Genomic DNA, 24,490 nt, shown 5'->3' with positions numbered 1-24,490 from the left:
CTGATCAATATGGAGGTGTTATAAAGTGACAGTAAATCCTATTATGTTATTAAGAGCTAGCAAAGGTAGCCGGCTTCACTCGGGTTATTAGGTTGATATATTCTAGATGATTATGTCAGTGGCTGTATTATGAGCCAATTTAAGTACAGAGAAACAGTAAAAAATATTTTAAAAACATTTTCATTTCCCGGTAATATAAAGTATTTCTTTTCTATGTGGTTTTTCGCTAGCTCGTCTCTCTAAAAAGATGCGCATACGCACATGCACGTGGATAAGTAATGTAATACCAAGGAGTACACCCTCAAGGTTCGCTTACTATTTTTTATTGTAAGAAACTACTTCTTTCCTATGTGATTTTTCACTAGTTTGTTCACTAAAAAGATGCGCACCCTCAGGATCCACATAGTATGGATGCAAATTTTCAGATTTTTATATTATTTTCTCTTCTGTCTATGGCAGCCACGTATTCTTTTCTGGGTGGGCTTTCACGTGCTTGTCTCGTAAAAAGACGTGCATGCGCACATGCATGTAAATAAGTAAATAATACCCAAGTGTACGCCCTTGAGATCAACTTCGTAAGGGTGCAGAATGTAAGGTTTCTACGATCTTTACGTTTGGAGCTATGGCAGTCAGACACACACACTCTCTCTACTATTTTAATTATAGACCAGCGAAAGTACCTGGCTTCGCTCGAGTTATTAGATTAACACGTTCTAGATGACTATGCCAATGTATATTCTTAATCCATTTTAGTATAAAAGTATAACCTATATACTTTTGTTGCAAAGAGCATGACATAAAAGCCATTGTCAGAACACATTGTTACTAAACTGCACTGGCTTTTATATATATTAGAAGTAGTTATATAAGGAACTACTTCTTTTTTTATGTTGTTGTTTTCTAGCTTGCTTCATTAGAAAGATGCATACCCTCAGAGTCCATGTAATATAGCTATTGTTACTTTTCCATGTGTGTCCATGAACCACTTCTTTTCTATATGATTTTTTTTCTAGCTTGCTTCATTATAAGATGGGTATTGGTGCAAAGGTTTAGGTTAATAGGTTTTGTTTTTGCTCTTGGAACTATGGTGGTAACATACACACACACAGATTAATAGACACGCTTTTTTATTATTATAGATTTCCATGTATGTGATGGCACACTTGCTGACTGGTTGCACTCCTGGAAAACATTCTGTTTGGGACTGCTATATCTGAGCTTTGAAGTCTCTATTTACAATAGGCTATCTTTGTTCTGGCCATCTTGGATACTGAAACCTAATTTTTAGCATTATAATCTCTTAAGAGTTATTACTGAGTCAATGAGGGCTTTGAGTCTCTGACCTGTCTATTTATTCCACTTGTTGAATAGAATGCTACTAAGGCTAAAACACACAGTACTTCTTTCACAAGAGGTTTTTACATTAATATTACAAAAATGAATATTTTTTTTTCAATTAAATTGTACTAAGTAACTCTTTCAATTGGTTTCTAACTGACTTTTAGATTAGAATACCCATTAATATAAAAGTAAAAGGTAATAAATAAAAAGTATATGTTAATTTTATAATGGTTGTACAAATTGAAACAACTTTAATTACAACTGGCACTGCACTGAATTGTCTGTAAAATTTTATTTTATTAATAATGTACACATTTAAACCATTTCAGTAAAAATGTTACATATAGTTTAGGAATATGTTGTTATTTTCTTCATGCAAAGCTACATAATGTGCTATCTGTACTTTGTCCACCATGGGGAACAGGATTCCAGATTTTTGGTTATAAGTTCATAAACATAAGAGGGAAATTAAAAAATGACAATGAAAATTAACTAAATACTACCTATTACATACCTTTGATTATTGTTTTTTATATGTTAGGTTAGATAAGCTAAATTTTATTTTAAAAAATCAATTTCAAAATATAACTTGCATAACAGCAAATTTCTTGTGCCCACAACATTTCTTGAGCAAACGAGTAAACAAAATATTTTTTTAAGCAAACAGGACCATAATATTTGTTCTGTCATTCTCACTTTCAGTAATTATGTTATTGAGCAAAAAATAAAAGTTCAAAGAAAAATATTTAAATTTGTATTACAGAAATAAAAAGAAAGCAAACAAATGTAATGTATCTTATCTTTGCACTATTGGATCATGTATCTCATACATATTTTGAAATTTCTCTTATCTACAAGAGTGCAAAATGGGAATGATCACTGATGGATATAACTGGGATTCTGAAATATAGCATTAGGTCTATGATTAGTTTTAACAGTTTATTATTAACACAATATTTCAGCCTCTGGTCTAATCAATACACAGTGCTTATTTAACATGTCCTATACACATATAATTGTCCTAGTCTGGTTTTAACAGCCACAGCTTTATTTATTCTCTTGTATTTGTACTTTTCCTTTGTTGTTCATTTGCGTTTTGTTATCTTCCAAGTAAATCTTTGTTTTTCTTATATCTAGTACTTACCTCTTAGACATCAGTAAACCTGAATCCCAGAAACAAAGTTTCCAAAGTTAATAATACTTGATCATGGAAGGATGCTTTCTGAAGATATGTAAAACTTCTGGTAAAAGAAGAAGCTGTTACTGAGGTGGGGATATGGTTTGAGTGTATGATAAGGACTAGGAAAGGCCACTGTGACTGAGGTGGGGATATGGTTTGAGTGTATGATAAGGACTAGGAAAGGCCATTTCCTGTAACAATGACATTCTTAGCCATAAGATCTATGTCTATATTTTTAACCCAATCTTAGGATTGAGTGGTTTAAGAGCAGCTAAGGGAAACCAACTACAACTACAACTTCACCTAAACTGGTTACCTTTCTTATGTAAGAAAATACAGTGAAAAGATATACCATATTAATAATGGCCTATCTAGGTGTACTGAATCCAAACGGGATGATTTCAAAGAAACAGTTTAACATTTATTTAACAGGTCTGGCATTTTATGGGAGCTTTAATTGTTGTCTGTAACAATGAAAAAGAGATGAAGTGCATATGATGGGTGAAGTCCAACATGAAAAAACTTTAATGCTTCCAGGTGGAATACCTATCACTTATCATATTCCTATGCAATTGTGGGGCAATTAAAATATTGCAGCTGTCAAAGTAAACTGATGGTATTGCTGAGGTTGATTCAGTACCCAGTTATAACATACATGCCTACATGTTGCTGACATTCTCTGAAGACACTAAATTCACGAGTATATCTATCTTTTTGAATCTGAGAGAGATTAGAATGGCCTCCATCAAGTATTGGTACTTTTAAGCTACAACGTTGTAGATATACTTGCATCAAGTATATTGCACATGTTGTACCATCATTGTACAATGGTGCTGAATTGAAGCATCTGCCATTGTTTAAATATATATCATAGTAATCAAGAATTATTCTAAACTGAGCCCACAGCTTAATGTTGGTAGTTTAAAGCCAATATCAATATCTCCAAGATAGCTACATCACTAAATTTAAAATTTAGGAAACAGCTAAAATAGGATAGAAAAATTGTATTAAATGAAACGTTTTGCTACTGTTAATGTGGCATCCTTTAACCATGATGGGTATACACTTTGAATAGAAACATTAATGTAAGAAAACTGCCATTCCCTCAAGTGTGACTTTGCTCAAGCACCAGTGTTGACTTATTATTCTTGTTAAAATTAAAGAGATACTGTCACTCTGACACATGAACTTTTATCTAATGCTGATATACAATAGTGTTGACAGAAATATGTAGATTGGTTACATTCTGAAATATTTGAGAGAAGTGCCATATATGAAAGAGATGACATATCAAAATAGTAATGGAATGAAAAATCGATTGTGGTGACTAAGTATGACTATGTTAAATATCAACATCATTAAACGACTCAGTTCTAACTTTATCGGTTCCCACTTTAAAAATCAGAGGAGAATGAGCAGTTTGATGGTAAGTGAAAGATCTCTGCATGATATAATCTTTATTCAGTTGATTATTAGTCAAAGCAATTAAAATATACTTGTATCAGACAATCTATTTGGAGTTAGTTGTTGAAGTTGGCTCTATTAATCATTGTGATTAGGAATAATTGCTTGACCAGCCCTTATAATAGTCGTTTGATTGACAGATAAATGGTTGTAAGGAAGTATGAATAATATTCCTTATTGTCTGAGCTATTGAATGGAGGCTTACAGTAATGGTCAGTTTTAAAATAGTTAGGATGATGAGATTGATTTATAACTTAATGGTCATTTAAGAATTGTGTGCATTTCTTTCTGAACTGTTGAGTGATAACAAGATGTCAGTGTGATGTGTCATGATAATTCCTCAGTTTATCCAGCAACATTTGTGCACAACAGACCACACAGTAATACTCACTTGATAAACATAGCTAGGACAACTGATGTTGGAACATTAATGATTGGTCAAAGGGGTTGATAGTTGCTGTGAACTCTTAACGTACCAGTGGTCTGAAGAGACTTTGCAAACCTTGTTTTACAAGCACGCAGGTATGTTTTGTATTAAATACTATCCTGTACGGTTTACCTCTGTCTGTATAAACGCTCAAAGTTGTTTTGCATATTATTTTTGACCTGAAGTTGTGTCAAAATTATATCTGTTGGCTTGGTAAGCATATGACAGGGAAAGTATGGATGTCATTAAGGGTGGAAAATGTGTACTCAATTATTGAGTGCTTAACAAATGTGTGTCTTAAGGATGGGTTTTACTGACGAAACTTTTATACTATGATAATAAGTGTAACATAATCTTAAGGGTTTTTTTTTTAAAGAGGAAACTACCATACCCACAACTGGTAGTAGACAGGAAGTGGAAGTAGGTTTTGGAATATTGTGGAGAACATCTAGCCAATTTGATTTTCCTTTATAGATGTATTGTTTTTCATGTGCATATTTTGTATTATGTATAATAAACGGAATATTCCTAACAGTTTTGAAAGCTGTTATAATTTTGATAGACGTTTGTTTCCAAATTATTTTTCATACTTGTCTGATGTAGTGTGTTATTCAGAACACAGATGGCAGCACTATCTAAAGCATGATTCAGACGGTTCTGAAGTTGAGCACAAAGCGACACAATGGGCTATCCGTGCTCTGTCCTCCACGGGTATCGAAGCCCGGTTTTGAGCATTGTAAGTTCGCAGACATACCGCTATGCCACTTGGGGGGTCATTCAAATTGCTTAGCATTACAAACCTTTCGACTTTTAATTGACTTATTGTAAGGGAGTTGGGGCAGGGTAGATTGATTGGTTCACTATGATAAAATATAATTTTACTGTTATCCTTAGTATTCTAATACAACAAGTAGTGTATTTGCATATTACAACATAAAAATTAACGTGGATACTGAACCGTAGCAGAAATAACCAATTTGTTGATTTACATATATGACTAGTTTTATGTTGATTCCTCTCTAACTGGTGATGTTCTAACTAGAGAGATGTTGCGTGAAAGCTGGACATGCACTTAAGCAAACAGAAAGAGCAACTAAGTGGCATTGGTTGCCATTGGGTGTTGGTAATCCCACTGAATTGTTCCGTAGCAAACCATGGGTGTTGGTAATCCCACTGAATTGTTCTGTAGAAATTTTAAAGTATGCACTGATTAACATGTAACTTTACATTAGATATATATGTATCACTACAAAAGAGCCGTAATTTATACGTGGACTGGTTTTCAATACTTGATTATGTAAAAACGTTTAAGATATATAACGTTTTAGGCATATAACAAAGTTGGTTTGAGTTCTGAAGTATCCATTGTTTGATAAGAACAAGAGCAATTGTTTAGACCACACTCAGTGAAATACTCAGTTTGTTTACTTAATACTAGTGAGAAATACATGGAAATATAGTAATGGAAGCACTGGCAAAACAAAAGAGAAAGATTTATTCCATGTAAGAAACTGTTGTTTTTATTAGTTTTGGTGAAAGAATAGTTGAAGTTCCTTAAATATGTTTAATTTTTATGCCTTTGTCTGTACGAAGTAAAATTTCAATGCTTATTTTGTTCGAAGTGAAAGTAACAACAATGAACCAACGTTAAACCAGACATTGACAGTTCGGCTGATTTTTCATGTTAACAAGTATTAACGAGGTAAATTTAATAAATGATATGAAATCCAAAGATGTTCGGTACATGACTGCAAGAGGGTCAAGTAGGTATTAATCAAAAACTAGCAACGAGATAATTATTACTGACCAAGAAACGTATCCGTTTAAGAATATTTCTGAAAATGACCATTACAGTAAGGATGTGCACATATAAATTATAACAGATATAAAAAGGCCATAAGGATGATTTGTGTTACAGTCATGTCAAATGAGAGTAGAAACTGTATCAGCTAATCATTGACCCAAAGTCGACTCAGCAGCTCAAACTGGTTGTCAAAAGAAACTCTAAAAGAAAAAAAGATCGAAAACATATTGTGATTACATTTGTCTTTGAAAAGTCATTTGATAGATATTTGACCAGTGCTGTGTATTTTGTATCCTGTAAGTCACTGGTTTGAACATAGTGATGTTTTACGTGAAAATAATGGTGTATGACCTTAATTATACAATATGTACAATAATTGACAATGTATATAATAACAAGCTGGTAAAGTTTGTACATATAGTTACTTTAGGTTTACCAGTTGCACGTCTACCCTTACATTTATCAATTGATAATGCAAACTGTTAATTAATAATCTCTGTCGCACTGATTCGCTTACCTGAATGTCTCAGTAATCCATCGAATAAGTTCATGAGAAATAACAACGAGGTTTCACTGTGAACTTTACCAGTTGTTTTCCAGTTGTTCAATTTTCTTAACAATTTGGACTGGTAAACATAAATTATTTTAGGACTTTCTTTATAGTACTGAATTTTCTATCTCGATATGATTTCTGAACAAGATATTTGTTATACGTGAAGTCTATGTCAATTACATTCACTTCTAGCATTAAAATAATTTATATGTTGACTGTATTACTTCAAACCAAGGTGTTTCTGAGAAATCAGGCGCTATTTTACTTTTTATTTGAATGTTATTTACTTGTAAGGAACAAGAAACAAACCATCACGGATTAGACGCATTGGTCAGTGCGTTTAAGCTAGAAAACTTATGTTAGCAACCAATTTTCAGTTGTTCGCTCTCTCCAGTTAAACTCAGAGAAGTCCTCTGATAGGGCTGCAGTAATTTAAAGGACTTACAACACCAAAATCAGGGGCTCGATTCCTCACGATGGACACAGCAGATAGCCAAATTTGTTTTTGTTTTTTCTCTCAGACAAACAAAGAAAGAATCAGAGAATTGACTTAGCAACAGAACAATAAAGAAAGGAACTGTCGTGTATCAGATAGAAACAGGACAATAAAAAAAGGAACTGTCGTGTATCAGATAGAAACAGGACAATAAAGAAAGGAACTGTCGTGTATGAAATATCAACAGGACAATAATGAAAGGAACTGTCGTGTATCAGATAGCAACAGGACAATAAAGAAAGGAACTGTCGTGAATTAACTAGCAACAGGACAGTAATGAAAGTAATTGTCGTGTATGAAATAGCAACAGAACAGTAATGAAAGTAACTGTCGTGTATGAAATAGCAACAGAACAGTAATGAAGGAAACTGTCGTGTATGAAATAGCAACAGGATAGTAATGAAAGGAACTGAATAATGAGATGAATAATGTGGTGTAACTCTAAATTTGTTGTAGGTTCCCAGTCGTCTTAAATAGTGTAGCTCTTTAAATCTAGTGTAGGTTCCCAGTCGTCTTAAATAGTGTAGCTCTTTAAATCTAGTGTAGGTTCCCAGTCGTCTTAAATAGTGTAGCTCTTTAAATTTGCTGTAGGCTCCCAATCGTCTCAAGTGGTGTAACGCTTTAAATCTGATATAGGTTCCCAGTCATCTTATATGGTGTAATTCTATGATTTCAAATAAATTAGTGTATTGTTATGTTTTATTTCAGTATTTATCAACTTTCATAACTTTACTTGCTGTTTCCATAAAAATGTTTAACCATATTAATGATCTTCTGCAAGATAGGAGTGATTTTCCCAGTTCCGGCTTCTACTGGCTTTTTTTGTTATAGTTAAACCTAAAAGAAAAAAATCTAGTGAATCTTATAGTTTCACTCGTTGGCATAAGTTTAAAGCTAGTTATAAAGGAATTGCATAGGAGATGAAATTATAAAATGTATAGAAAAACAAACAATCTGAAACACTTACTAAAATTAAGACAAATTTACTGACGAATATAAAAATAACGTTTTGGACAACAGTCCTTCATTAGGTTTCCTCTGTTTTCGAAAAAAAGAAAAGGGGTCTTTTTTTCTTAATGGTTTCCTATAGAGAAATTTTTCACCCTTTATTTCATGATTGTTGCTCAAACTCAGAGGGTTCGTGTCAAACAGAAGTCTTTGTTTCATTTTTTCGTCAAAGCGATACAGAAAGTATAACAAATAAATAAAAAGGACAAATGAATCAACTGTTTTCAACTCATTTGAGGTCTTTTATATGTGATGGAAAAACGATGAATCATCAAAAAGAAAAAAAAAAAGCCAAGAAAAAAGTGGGACTGGCAGTTGTAAAAGAAAGGGAGCGAGACACTAAACATGTATTTTTATTACATACTTAAAATAAAATAAAGACATAAAAAGTAAAACACAAATTATTCAGTAAAGAATAATATAAAATACATTAGATTAATAACATATTATACTAAGAAACTAAGTATAATAATAAATGGAACACTAGTAAAGGCAACTAAGTCGTTAGATATTCAAACAATGAGAAAATTAACACGTACACTGAATTGTGTGGTTCAGCATGCTAGAAGAATGAAAGGTATGGGAATTGATTATAAACGGAAAATAAAGAAGACAGAAAACATATGATGTAACTTACTGAACCAATAAATTTAAAGGCAACAAATGTGATCAAGGAAATGACTTGGTGTGGGAAATAAGCATGAGTGGACGGACTAGTAAGCAATAAAAAGAACGCGTTCATTGAATACAATTATTAAGTAAAACAAAGATCGTTATGAGAAAGTTTAGATAATGAATAAAGAAAAGAACAGTGTATAAATTAGATATGTTATTCAATTTTTATCCACTTCACTTTCCCTAACTTTATTTCCATTGTCCTTCATGCTCAGTCAATACCTTCTCATGATTATCTCAATGAATGCGTTACTTGTTTCTTCTCGTTTTACTACTTATGTCTTATCTCCTGTAGGAACCGTTTTTTTTTTCTCAGTAGAACCCGATGAGGAGCCATAGCCCAAAACGTTGTTTTCATTTTCATCTGTCCTCCGCTGGGACAGCTGTAAGTCTTCGGATTTACAAAACTAAAATCAGGGGTTTGTTTCCACTCAGTGGACACAGTAGATAGCCTGATGTGGCTTTGCTTAAAGGAAAACACACACATTTTTATCTATAAACTTGTTTCAATTTCGTGGGTATTTCACTTTGTTGTGTGTAACGGATTTAATGTTTTACAATTATTTTAATACCTATGTTTGTTTCAGTTTAATATCTATTTAGAAATGCATGTAACGTTATATTGTTAAACGTGTATTACGAAAGTCCCAACTGTTTTCTAAATTCGAAGAAGATTCTCGAACGTAAGAATCAATAAAGTACGATGTGTGTATACAAAATACTAGTGACTTCTAAAATTATTGTCAACTGAATAATCTCGCCTAATGAATATAAAAAGTAACTATCGCAATACGCGGGGAAACAGTTTATTATTGTTGGGTTGCTGCAATCAGTATACTACAAACCTCGGAAGCTGTAACTGTGATAAATGTTTTTTAATTGGAAAACTATATATATTTGACCAGAAACATTTATAGATTTCGAATATTACATTAAGCGAAGTGTAACAATACCAACACATAATTCGCTTCTCGTGAACTGTCGATAAAATATTCAATTCCAGACTAGATAAAAGACTCAGTATTATTTGCAAGTATGTAAAACTCTGGAAGATAAATGATCATTTGTAAAACTGTTATTAGAAATTATATTGTTGTTTGTATATTAAAATATATTTGTGTTAAGAAAGAAAATTGTTTGTATCAATCTTGTTGGCAAATATCATAAAGCTGATTTATTTTGACATTCAGTTAAGTTCTAAATTAAAATTGCAGGCTATTTGAAATTGTAATATGTGGTATACTTAATCTTTGTAAATCGGAGACTTATCCGAAATAAATTATAATTCGTAATATGTATGTTACAGAGATAAACAACTAGTTGAAGCAGAATCCGAAATCAGAGACATTTCTGTTACCTCGTACTTGAATAATTAAATACCTAACTATTAGCTTTTCTGTAAAAGTACCATTGGCAATAGAATCTTTAAATATGAAGTTAAAGGCTTTGAGGCAAAAGTAATAAAAATATTTAATTTAGTAGTATTTACATTTCTTTTCCTATTGTTAAATTAAAAAGAATTTTTGATCGACACTTTCAAGATCTTTGATAATTCTGGTAACTTAATGTTGTGCGTTAGTAAACAGAGATGGTTATAACAATGTTATTCGTAAATATTACAGTTGTATTGCATTAAACAAAGTTCTGTAGGCTATTTACCTTTTAATTGTGAATTTTTATCCTCACTAAAATACATTGTTTCAATAAACAGAAGAAATAATCGATTAATTCAATATGTATTTGTTATTTTACAATACATTCAGCTCACGAGTCTCCCAATAAATACAAGGAATTCAAACTGCAAGTAACTTCAGCGTTGCTGATTTATATTTATTCGAACATGAATTTTCATACGTAACAAATCTTACTAATGAATCCTACATTAACGTTCTCCGTATTAGTCTCCTCTGTACATATTCAGTAGAATCCACTGAGAAATATCTATTTTGCTAAAAGCAAAACACACTACCTGCACTTAAATTTTAATATCCTTAATCAAATATTCAATTTTAAGGTTTTAAAGAAAACGGAAACTTTTAATTTTAAAATTATAATTACAAAACTTCCAAATACTTTGTGTTACAATGTTTACTACTGCTCATAAGTCATTAGATACAGCAGAACCTGTTCAATATTACAAAACTTCGCGGATAGAGATTGTAAACTCACATTTTGAGCACAAAATTTATTCATTTTTTGGAAGTTTAAAATATTATTTATACCAATTATTGGTTTCAAATATATTTACATCGCAACATTTTTGACACATTCCTGTCTAAAATTTAACAACGAATCTCTGAGTCAACTGGACTAGCAGTGTAATTTTTGGTAACAAAGTAGGATCCATATGAGATTTAAAAATCCGAAGAAGTTGGAATAAAATATAAAGATCTATAGAGACTTGCCCGAGGAATCTTTTGTTGTGACTCTTTCAATGGATATATTGCTCACTGTGGTTTTCTGCCTCCAGCAAAATTAACCATTATTTCTATTCTGTCTGTGGCTGTTCACGTCTTCCAACGACTATTTGAACGTCTTTAGGTAGATGGGCTTCGTTTTCGCTGTTTGGCAATTTTATTTGTTCTAACGATTTGTTTTGTTTCGAATTTTGTGCAAAACTAAACAAAAAACTCAAGTGATATCAAAGGAAAATGACTCGGAAAATTGGTAGATAGAGCAAAAGGAATCTAAAACATTCCTTGACCAACACTCTATTTTATGAATTTCACAGATGGCTAGAAACGTGTATTCGCAGATATTTTTAAAATTTTAGGTCAACGTCAAACGATCACCTTACTAAATTAAAAAAATACACAAAACAGTAAATATTATTTGCATGTTACTTGTATAATGACATGCAATGTCAAATGAAAGGTTTAACCATAACCAAGTTTGTAAGACCTTTTTAGTACAAAGTTACAAATAATGAGTAGATCTATTATTTTTCTAACTAATCGGCCTATTTGTTAAAATCTGTTGACATCAAACTTTTGAGTGAATTGTTCTATTCTACCTCAAGACATTAGTACTAAGTTTGTGATGTCGTATGATAATTATGACAAGCCTGATGTCAGAACAGGATTTTCTGGTGTGAATAGTTTTGATATCAAATCTTGATGATACAACTGAAATTGTTTAGATTTTTATTTCAAATAAGGTAATGATTATTCACTAACACATACCTTGCAATGACTTAAAATCAACAAAGGTATTTTGAATATATAATCAGTGCAGATTTTGAGTACATAAGTGTTAGTAAACTGAATAGCTTTATGTGTTTGTTTTTAACTTTGCGCAAACATACGCGAGGGCTATATGTCCTTAATTCAACAGTGCTAGACTAGTGGGAAAGTAGCAAGTCAACAATACCAACCGCCAATTCTTGTGATATTCTAATACCAACGAATAGCGAGATTAACTTTCACGTTATAATGCTACTACGACTAAAAAGATGAACTTGTTCAATGATGAGGATTCGAAGCCGCAACTCTCAGATTGCGAGTCGAATGCTTTAACCACCAAGGCCATGTCAGACCCCTTCCAACTATAAGGAAAAACAATGACTTGTCACAACATAATTAAGGGTGACACACATCCAATCAAGTAATCACCACACTGGCTTAACTGAAGTATCAGGGAGGAAGATAGTATTAAGATACAATACATGTTAAAAGATAAAATTACATGTCCTTCAGAGGGTACTTGGTCGTTTCCAGTAGTGATTTTCAGGAAGAAAGAAGTTTCTTCAAGATTCTGTGTTGATTTAACCAGGTAAAAGGACGAGCACCACATCATGCCAGACATGTTCCAAAGGAAGTTCCCTCCCTGTTTTCTTTACTAATTCCTTTATCTATAACTGGAAATTCGCCATCTTTACATTCACTTTTGCTGCACTGGTAGAGCGTCGAGCGGTTTGCTATCTTTCAATTGAAGTAGGCTTTGAACCTAATGCTTTTGCCATCTGTCCTCCAAAATAAGTACAATCTTTACAGTATTGCATTATTAAATAAACTGATTTTTTCACAAGTAGTAGATAGGTCTGCTTGTTAACGGAAGAATTAAACAGGAAAATTGTGGAGTAATCAGAATCTACAAATTCAGTTAAATTTTAAGTTGAGTGAGAAATAAACGTATTAGACATGCTTTACGGAAAGTGAAACATAACAACGCAAAGAGCGTTGTACTTGCATATACAAGTGAACGATTGCCTCTTCTGGATCATTGGTTAGACATGCAACTTTCCGTCTCTTGAGGTAGATTAATTTTGGACTAAAAGCGATGTAATCAGTTAGAACTGAGAAAGAACGAAAGTTCTAACCGTATAAGAAGTTTCTGTTTCTTTCGCATACAATGACGTCATCACGTATCAAGTTATTCTCTTAAAGCAATAATCAGTTGGGGCATACAGATATTATCTACTTGGCTAGCGAAAGATGTGCCACATTTTCGCAGACAAAATAAGAGTTACCTAATATGAGAGAGACAAGAACACAAAAGGCAACCAGAAGCGAGAAAGGTGGGCCGAGTGTTTTATGCTAAAGCTGCATTAGAACAAACTTCACAAAAAATTCAAAAGTATCTAAATCACTAAATATGGTGAAGAAAAAAATGAGATATTCATATATTTCAATAAAATTCTACTGGTTTTCCTTACAGTTTTTGATTATTAATGGCTTTGCTAGAGTCACCATAGATACTGTTTTGCAATAACATCATTACCTCAGGAAAAGTTTATTTCACATCTACGAAAATAGAAGATTATTGTATTAGATCCCTGATACAACACTGTTTATTTTGTAAAATTTGAAAGAGAGTGAAATACTCTACGTATAAAATAGATTGAACTGCTACAGTGTTTTGACCACTACTGGTTTTGCCTCCCAGTTTAAGCTTATGTAGAGTTAATACTAGCCAAATAATGATTTAATTAAGTTATTGATTGTGTTAACTGTCATAGTTTCTATTGTTGTAAATAAATAAATTGTTGATATTTCTAGAACTTCATCTTATTACTTTCAAACTGTTATGGAAAATTGTTGTCTGCTTGGAATTAGTTTTGTTAGACACACTTCATACAGCCCCTGGTTGGCTAGCAGTAAGATTACAAAATTCCAACTGTAAAATCCGAGATTTGGTTTCTCGCAGTGGAGAAAGTGCAAATAAACCCACTCTACACGTTTTGACTTAAAAAATACAACATCTCACAATATGCTTAGTATATTTTTATTTTTACTAAACTTAACATGGTTATATTTTAATTATAGTACCAGTATTCTAGCTACTTGTTGTACGAGAGAATTTATTATTTTATAATCTTCGTCAAGTCAACAACTTGTTTTACTTCCTCTGACTTTTCATCCTTTGCTGCATCTTCCATAAATCGTTGCTGATCTAATTATTTTAGGTTTACGTTCCCTATACGAGTTTTTTCCCTGTAGTCTTTCATTGTAGACAAAATTGACAATTTCTTGGCGGAGTACTGGTATTTTTTTCTTGAAAATCCTCGAAGTCATAAATGCATTACGGCCATATCTTCCTTCAAACTTAGTGACTTTTTTCCAGGCATGGTGATGTTGTCAAGTTTCTTCATGATATTATACGAACGTCAGAAGTCCCTGATTGTAAGATTCTCATTATCAGTTGTCTCATTAAATAGCTGGCGAAAGGAATGGCATAGATAATACGTCTTAAACGTCACTACATCCCCCTGAAATATTAGCTTAATAGGCGATATTATGTTCGAATGCAATTCTTCAAATTGTTTAAAGAGAAGGGTGACAAGGTGTACTATCTGGGAGAAGTAAGGTCTTTTTTCCAGCGCAGTATTTCTCCATTGCTGGGCAAAATTAGGAGACAAACCAGTCTCGACAAACATCAATAAGTTTGAATTTAAGGTTTCCTGTCACATCACCAATAAGTAACAGCATATCTTTTGTGCTTTTAAATCCTGGAGCATTCTTTTCCTCACAAGAAATTAATATAGAAGACGGCATCCGTTTCCAAAATATTCCCCTTTCATCCGCGTTGAAAAAGAATTCAGGGGGATATCCCCCACCCACTTTTCGCGATCTCCTTTAACTTGTTTGAAAATTCCAATGCAGTTTGGTAATCGGCACTAGCGGCTTTGCCTGTTATTTTGATGGTACGTAGATCGTTTCTTCACCTAAAGTGGTCAAACCAGCCTTTACTTGCCCTTCTGTTGAGCTTTCAGCCTCCTCTTCAAGTAATTCTTCCTACGAAGTTTTAGCTTTCTCCATTACTATAGCCTGGCTTAGTGGCAGACGATTCTTGATTTGGTAGATAACCTGCATTGTTTCCTGCTTCCATCTTTTGTATGACACTGTTTCTCGTATGTCTTAGTTTACTTGAAGCTAATGGCATATTTGCTTGAGCTGAAGTTTATGTCTTCTCTGCAGTTTTGAAAATTGTTCTTACGATTGTTAGAGAAAGCCTTATGTCTCGTGCAACATTAACAGTACGTCGTCCTTCGTCAAAGCATTTCACAATTTCGAACTTTTTATTTAAAGTTATTCCACTTGGAGTCACTTTTTTATTCTCATTACCTAGTGGCCACAGATGCGTTATAAGAGTGATAATTAATTCCTACTATCCGGTAAGATAAGAGTAGCTAAAGAGTAGGCGGTTAATACTGTTGAATAAGTGCTTGATCTATAAAGTCAAAACTAGGGTTAGCTTGCAGAGATTTACTTTGTCTAGCTTTACAAACACACATAAACAAACAACTTATTCGTAAACTAAAGTATTATTTAAATTCACCCACTCTATTTTATTATTCTATATTCTACAGGGGCAGTGTAAAATTATTACAACCAACAAATCCTTTATGTTGTTCTGTTAACATTATGATTAATACACTCTTACAGAAGTTTTAGTTTGTTGTTCCATATGTGATCAAACTACCTGTGACACTTTATAATAGAAACATAATAATGAATCTTGGAGTTGTTTTGTTGGAAATTAAACTTCCTTAGGACAATATTAATATTGATCAGTAACTTGCAATCACGAACTACCAGCAAAAGAAACAAAACAAATTAGGTTTAATGAAGAATGACTGACAAAGATATTCCATCTTCAAGAACTAATTATTTTAAGATTGTGGAGAGAACTTCAAATCTATCCCTCAATAACACTTGAAAAAGAGTAACAACCACATTTTAACTTATTATTTTATTTCACATCAATTACTGAAATGTGAACAAGACAAAAATTATGTTACAATATCATACGAAATATAACAGTTATTTATTTGTGGGTATAGTAAGTTGATGGATCAGACATATACCTGTTCATAAACTAAGTTCATGGCACGTTCCTTTCACCAGTTCTTTTTTCAATTTATTTTTAAAATCACTAATAAGAACACAAAGAACTATTGTCAGTGGTTATTTGGAATAATCATATACAGACACAACACTGGTGGATGCTTTCTTTAAAGCTGCCAATAGCAAAGTTAACCCTTTGTAACAGAATTGCATTTCTTTGTAATACATTTTTGTCAGAATTAAAGAATCCCTACCTATTTTCTATATTAAATGCTCTTTGAACAACTTGGTCAGGAACAAAACATGAATATAAAGTATACAAACAGGGAAGAATATTTTATAACAGCAATAAGAATTTAAGAAGTTGTGATTTTTATTTGGTTGTTTTTTATACTTAAAAATTACTAAAATACGTCACCAAAAAGCCTTATTTTGTGTAAAAATGTAACTTATGATCAGACTGATAAGAGTCTAAATTACCCCTAATTTTTTCTATGTGTTAAGGAATAAGACACTTGAAGAAAATTTCAGTTGAACTTAAACCCATAATCTAGGAACTATCTCTTGATGGTAATTTTGTTGACTTCAAAGATACAGTCACGTTAAAAATTCTTGGAAAGCCATAATAAACATTATGAACCATACCGTTTACTTTGGAAGAATAATTTGATTCTGTATTTCCTCCTCTTGATATTGGAGTTATAATTCTGGTAGAAATTTAGTTGTTACTTTTCTTTATAAAAACAAAAGACAAAAAACTTTTAACTATTTGGAGAGCTTTACTATCGGACGTCATTTATTTGAATAATACAGGTTATTGGTTCAAAAATTATATTTATTTTCTTGAACGTAAATAAAACAATAACTAACAATAATTACGCATATATAAGATGCAGTTTGCAACAGCATGTAGCCTAAATCAAAAGAGTTTTTAGCGGCGTGCCAATAGACTTCCACATGTACACCGTTAATGGTTATCAGCACCTCCAACGCTTTTTCAGTCTGTAAGTCTACGTTAGCTGCAACGTGTCAATAGTCACAGTGGCAAAGCCTTACATTATCTTGGTCTGTGATTTTGTAATGGAAGGATTTATCGAATACAAAAAATCTTGGAGCTGGGCTACAATATGTTGTAAACTACATTTTTGTATTTTGGGACACCCGAAAAATTATGCACGATGTTTCGAGACTCAAAATAAATTTTAAAAAAAATTAAACATTGAATAATAAAACTAACACATCAGGCATAAATTATTAATACTCATGTATTGGTTGTAAGAAAGGGGTATAAATTGGGTCTATTTGTCGAACACTGAAGACCCGTGGTCAAGAACACCGAACAATACGTCGTCGTTCATGAAACGCACAGTAAATTGTGGTAGACCCAATTTGATTAGCACATTTTCGAATTATTGGATCATCTAACTGTAAGGAATCCCTTAAAGCGAAAGAAATAATGTCAGTTACAACAATCTGAGCTTGATGTAGCCTTTTGTTATACTGCTTTAAACATTAATATATAAATAGTAAGCATTTTAAGCTTGTGTATACATGACCTGTAAGCTTACATTTACAAAGATATAAACAATGATTTCGAGTAACTTGTGTAACATACAGGGTGTTCATAAAGTCTTTGTGTAGTTTGAATCTTTAATAACTTTACTTTTGTATAGGATGTAAATAATCTGTAAAATACAATGACAAGGGAATTTATTTAGAATTTAAATAAAATCGTTAATGATTTATTTATTCTAATTTCTTTCTTTTATTTTCCAAATAATAAATCTTTACTATACTAAATGGCTTCAACTGAAGAAAAGAATCAGTTGTGTCTCTATTAGATTTTTTCCTGTGGAGAGATGTAAAATCTGAAGTTTATTCAACAACACCTTTCTCTTTAAACGGCTTACGTGCTAGGATAACAAATGTGATCAGTGCTATAACTCATACACAACAGCAGAATATGTTCAGGGAACTTCAAAATCGCTTTCAAGATCAACGAAACGATGGTGGATATGTTGGAGGTTGACAGTCTTACAATTAAATATGCTAAATTTTGAATAAATTCCCTCTTTTTTATTTTATAGAGTGTTTATATCTGATGTAGAAGTGTGGTCTATCACAAATGTTAAACAATGTATGAAACAAATTATTTATGTGCATTATTGCACATATATATAGTAACACAAAACTAAAATATAGAAATTATTTTATAAATAACGGGTTTTAAAATTACATTATCCTGATCTTTACATTAGTTAAAGAAGTTGATTTATTGAAGAGCACATTATTATATTTAATAAATAAGATTGCTACGACACAATCTTCACGTACAAGTCTATTCTATGCTTATTTTGTTAAAGCATGATTGACATAGTTAATAAGTACTGCAGGCACTCTTTGGAATGAGGTCCATCTTTTTTCTGCACTTCATTGTCATCACTGTCTCTCCTTTTCTTTGCTATCTCGATAGTTCATCGTTTTGTTGCTAACTGGGTTCACGCCATACTTTTCAAATGCTTTTCTGATTGATTCTAGGGTTCTACAAGGAGAAACATAAACAAGAACGCGTAGAGGAATTTATATTAAACCCTATAATTTGTTTGACACAACAATAATGATCGAATAAAAACTTCATTACAAAATCAACACGTGTAAAAATAGTACCAAAAAGTCATACTTCAAACACTTATTTCTAAAGGAAGAATTCATAAATATCCAATGTTATAAAGTTAGGTGATAATAACAAATTTTGTGGCTGTATTAAACTTTCCAAAAGTAGCAACACGAATGTATCAATAACTACTGTACTATTCCAGGGTTGATCATTAAGTAGTATGGAGAGTAGTCCATATCACGTCTTGAAGGGGATTGGGAATATGCTAGAGACCAGTTTCTTTAAATAAAACAAAAACAATACTTAATGCAGTTCATCAATACTCAGTACAGCTCGACTAGACATAAAAGAGCGACTATGACACAAAGTGGCAAAAAAGTTAGTATGCTAAAGAATTTACTCTCTCTCCTAAATCATTAACCAATAGGACAAGAAATCATGGAAAGAAGATAGCGATGGTTATGATACACGTAAGCCCAGAGAATATAAGAAACGGGACTATCATTTTAAGGCAAGAGGTAAACCATCTACAAAATAAAAACCTTGATGAGAAATAGGATTGGAATCTATCAAAATGGAAGAGGAGGAAAGAAAGACCGCCAAAGATGGAGAATAGTAGTGAAAATTCAATGTTCCCCATAAGATGAAAAAAGTAGAAAAAGATTATGTGACCAGTCATAGTTGAGAAATAAAACTGGATGTTTTGAGATGGAACACGAAGAACTGACAAAAAAATAATTAAAAAAGAAGCCAGAGACTAAGCTAAGAAACCAACTGCCAAGCGTGCAAACGTTAGCAAGTGTACGTTAGAGATAAAGGAACAACTGCCAAGCGTGCAAACGTTAGCAAGTGTACGTTAGAGATAAAGGAACAACTGCCAAGCGTGCAAACGTTAGCAAGTGTACGTTAGAGATAAAGGAACAACTGCCAAGCGATGCAAACGTTAGCAAGTGTAAACGTTAGAGATAAAGGAACAACTGCCAAGCGTGCAAACGTTAGCAAGTGTACGTTAGAGATAAAGGAACAACTGCCAAGCGTGCAAACGTTAGCAAGTGTACGTTAGAGATAAAGGAACAACTGCCAACGCGATGCAAACGTTAGCAAGTGTACGTTAGAGATAAAGGAACAACTGCCAAGCGTGCAAACGTTAGCAAGTGTACGTTAGAGATAAAGGAACAACTGCCAAGCGTGCAAACGTTAGCAAGTGTACGTTAGAGATAAAGGAACAACTGCCAAGCGTGCAAACGTTAGCAAGTGTACGTTAGAGATAAAGGAACAACTGCCAAGCGTGCAAACGTTAGCAAGTGTACGTTAGAGATAAAGGAACATTGCTATCGACTAACGTAAACAGAATTCTCCTTCATTTGTTTTTGTTTGTTCTTCTCAATCCACTTACAAACGAAATTATATATCTCAAATTTAATTCAATATTGAAACTACAATTACCTTGAACCTTTATTTAATTTCATTTAAGATATTTAAGTGCTGTTTACATATTTGAACACAAATATTTAAATTATAGGGAAATGTGAGATACAAAATTACTTCAACTTAATGTTTTTCTGTGTTATAGTGTAGGAGATGCAATATTGTTTTCGAGTTTATTTTGCTGATTGTATAGTTTTTAATGCTTTCGAAGTCACTAACGTAAATTATGTTTACACTGTACTGTTAGCGGTTATAAGATCAGAGATATATCAGTATAAGTTATATGTTAGGTCATTTTCAGATAAAAAATATTTCAAAACTCCTTTTCTGGGCGAATATCTAGAATTTATTTTCAAAATCAAAAGTTTTTGGTTTGTAAGGAACATTTAGCGGACTTAATTCGTATATAAAATATCATTAATGTCTTTCTATTTTTTTGTAGAAATGATATTGTAATAAATTATAAAAGAAACTTCATATTATGTAACTAATCATGGTATGTGAGCGTTTTTTAAATAATTTTTATGCTAAGTTAAAAGGCTTCTGTGCAAGTGTTTTTTCAATGTCACAATTAATTTCTTTTTCAACCTGTTTTGGTGTGTTGTTTTTACTTTGGTTTTTACTTTCGTATTTTAATTTAAGTATTTCAGAGAATAAGTCTAAGCAACCATTTAATAATGTTTTTGAACTGAAGTGGTCAAGTGGCTAGAATGGCCAAACTATGACTCTTAGAATTCATGGTTTGTGACCCATTGTTGCCAAAATTTGTTTACGTCAGTATTTAATGTATCATTTATAATATATATAAACTTTTAGTCTTAGGTAAAAACACTAACTGATGTTTAAGAAGCTTCCAGAGCTTCAGCAAAGAAAATTACTATATTCTATGTGGGATGTTTACTTGGAGCTTAATGAACCATTTCTGATTGTTCCAAACATACATAGTACTTTATTTCCACCGGTATGTTTGATAGAACAAAACGTTTCCATAAATCAAAACAAACTGTTAGAACCAGAAGTGTTTTTTCCAGTATCCTTATTCAATGTATGTGTTCAATTTCAAAATTTATATGTTTGTTTTTTTAATTTCGCGCAAAGCTACATGAGAGCTATCTCTGCTAGCCATCCCTAACTTGCAGTGTAATACTAAGGTGGAGGAAGCAGGTCATTACCACCCACCACCAACTCTTGAACTACTCTTTTTATTAGCGAATAGTGGGATTGACCGTTGCATTATAACGCTCTCACACTCGAAAAGGCGAGAATAGCTGGCGTGACGACGATTCGAACCCACAACCTTCAGATTACGACTCAAGCACTCTAACCACCTGACCTTGTCGAACGTTAATTATAAAATAAATGTAGAAAAATTATCTAAACCCACTCATATGTTTCCTAAGGAAAGATTAATGACATGTATTTTTCGCTGCTATATGTTAACGTCAGTCAAGAGCTCTGTATCTATTGTGAAAGCTAAACTTCTGAATGACAAAAATTAATATTAAAAAATGTTACTAAAAAGACCAATGCAACACAAAATAAAAACACTTTTTGGAAATAAATTAACAATATATTAACTCTCAAATAATTTCCACACTATTCATAGACAGTGAAACAGAATTATTGTAACAATAATTACAGTATTATTTTTGCGTAATATCTACTGAGAGTTACAACCCTAAATAATATATTTTAAAATCCTGTAAAGTTTGTAATATTCTCCATATTTTGGAATTCTATTGATATTACAACATATTTTGTTTCTCATATGCTTCGTATATCATAAACTGTAACTTATATGAAAAATTAATATTTTTTAAAACACAAAATTATTACATTACAGCAGTGCCGAGCTATTTATCGACAGGTCTTGGGATCGACTTGCGATATATCACTGAACGTTTTCCTCACTTTGAGCTGTGAAGACATAGTAATGGTTATAGCTACCCCCCCCCCCTACTTTAATAAGAGTAATCATAGGGTAGCGAATGATGTTCATGCATATCAGCAGGTAGAACTAGGGGATAATTACACCTGAACTTTAGGGGTCTGCGGGATAATTACACCTGAATGTTAGGAGACTACGGAAAGACTACACCAAAACTTTAGGATTTTCTGGAATAATTACACTCGAACTTTAGGTGTCTCCAGGATAATTACTTCCATATTTTAAATGTTTTTGTGATAAATATACCAGAATTTTAGTGGTTTCCAAGATAATTACTCCTGAACCTTAGGTATTAGTTGTTTAGTCTATGATTAATTGCACCTGAACCTTAGATGTTGGTCGTTTAGCCTATGTGTCGTTCGGGGTAAAAATACAAGTTCATGAAATTTATAAGTGGAAAACTGACTACGACTTAGAGAATGAATGTATCTTCAAAAATTACTAAATTTAAGTAAAGTGTCTATCAATTGAAAATATTTTCCTGGAAAACTCGTTTTAGTAATTTCAAATTATGTAATAAAAATGCGCAATGAAACTCAAGGTCTTGTAATAGAAAATAGAAAAGAGTAAGCTGAAGTGAAACTTACATTTTTTCATTATTTGAATGTGGGGGACTTGTCGTTGTTTGCACTTCCATAACGTTGTTCTCCACATAATTACGGTACTGATAAAATTCCTCACGGAACTCGTTATATTGATCTTGCAATATACCAGTTTTATTGCTAACAGAACTCAAATTATCATTTAAGAGATTCATTCTTGTTTTTGCATAAGATAGTTCTTCAGTAATATTACCATGAATTTCTTCCAAATCTTTTTTCAAGTTAGTCTTAATTGTGCTAAATTTTCGTTCTTGTAGGTTTACTTTTTCAGAGACTAATCGTAAGTCGTGTCTAATGTCGGCTTGTAGATTTTCTGCAGTATCTAAACGTAAATATATATCATTGGTTACTCGTCTGCTTTTTGCGACGTCCTTAAACATTTTAGTGAAATTACTGGAACTATTTTCCTTCAGTGATTTAATATTTTCTTTCATTGTTTTTAAAGATTCTTCAAAGTGCAGAAGTCGTTCTCTTATTTCACCAGCGAGATTATGCAATGAAGGCGTCAAATTTTCTTCTTGTTTCTCATGAGTAGATTCGTTCATGTTTATGTAGTCAGATGATAGCTTTGCATCTTCTTCACCCTTCGTACGTTCTTTATCTCTCCTTTCCTTCTCTTTTGCTAAAGATGACGTCAGCTCGCTAATATGGTTTAACATTTCCGATATCTTTTGACTATGAAAATTATTCATCTCTTCTAACTTCCTGACCTTTTGTTGAAAAGTGGTGAACTCTTCTAACTTGTATCCCAGATAGTGAAGTTTATTTATTAGCCTGGCAATAATTTCATCGTTATTATTTGTTCTTTCAATAGAACGTCTAAAAAGAGCAGCGTTTGATTTTGATTCCGCTGTCATTAGACCAACAGTGAATAACATTAAACACACCACAAACACCATCTTACAAGTACTGTCCATAAGTATTTACGTTCTGGCTATAGTTTGTACGACTGCATATCTCAAGCACTGACTTACACTAAAATCTTTCTTAGCAGAGCTGCAAAACGTCACTTGAAAAGTATGGATCACCAGGTCATTTGCGTGGGCAGCTTGTTAGAAGTGGTAGAACCTTAAACAAGACAGCGTAGAATTACCAGATCTACTCAGCGAATACGTCAGAATTCCTAACAGTAAACAATCACGCTAAGCATAGAATATACATTTAATCAAGCATTAGCAATTAATATAACTCCAAATTCAATACCAAATAATCGCTTCTGAGGCTGAGAACAATAGTTTCAAGTTACTTCAGTTCTTATCAATCCAACCAGGCCATAGTGAAAGCTCTACTGATATTCTAGTTACACGCCATCTTTATGCTCTTTCATTCGAAAAGTGTTTGAACTTATTTTCAGATATCATGTTTCGTGACGTTTGATTTGTACATATTTTCAGTTCGCTATATTTGTACAGAATGGGAAAAAATAAGCTAGTCATTTAATGTGCATCAATACGTTTCATATTCATTTATAAATAACAAATATTTGAGAAATATGAGTATTAAACCAGCTGAAAATCTTAAAATGTTTTTCGAAATGAAAGAATATTAAAGAGGGTAAGAATATTTACAATAAGTTTTATGAAAGATATAATATCTTGTGCAATATAAATGATGTAATAAATCATATAATCTAAATGATATAGTACACCGAACGGTATAAA

The 24,490-nt window shown here is 32.4% G+C and overlaps 1 protein-coding gene and 1 long non-coding RNA gene across 2 annotated transcripts; one reads left to right on the top strand and one right to left on the bottom strand.

Moving 5' to 3' along the window:
- The first annotated feature begins 253 nt into the window (after nt 1-253).
- LOC143222048 (uncharacterized) lies at nt 254-2,071 on the top strand. The gene is made up of 2 exons (XR_013011958.1): nt 254-306; nt 1,140-2,071. It is a non-coding gene; the product is annotated as an uncharacterized LOC143222048 (long non-coding RNA).
- A 14,053-nt stretch (nt 2,072-16,124) lies between these two features.
- LOC143222049 (uncharacterized) lies at nt 16,125-24,147 on the bottom strand. Its single transcript, XM_076447880.1, has 2 exons — nt 22,815-24,147; nt 16,125-18,776 (listed from the first exon to the last, which is right to left on the bottom strand). The coding sequence occupies exons 1-2, from the start codon at nt 23,744-23,746 to the stop codon at nt 18,674-18,676; spliced, it is 1,035 nt and encodes a 344-aa protein (XP_076303995.1). The 5' UTR covers nt 23,747-24,147; the 3' UTR covers nt 16,125-18,673.
- Nucleotides 24,148-24,490: the final 343 nt, after the last annotated feature.

This window comes from Tachypleus tridentatus, chromosome 8, assembly GCF_004210375.1.
Source record: "Tachypleus tridentatus isolate NWPU-2018 chromosome 8, ASM421037v1, whole genome shotgun sequence".
Classification (NCBI taxonomy): domain Eukaryota; kingdom Metazoa; phylum Arthropoda; class Merostomata; order Xiphosura; family Limulidae; genus Tachypleus; species Tachypleus tridentatus.
Note: the sequence above shows the minus strand (reverse complement) of the source record. Positions and strands in the feature narration are given on the sequence as shown.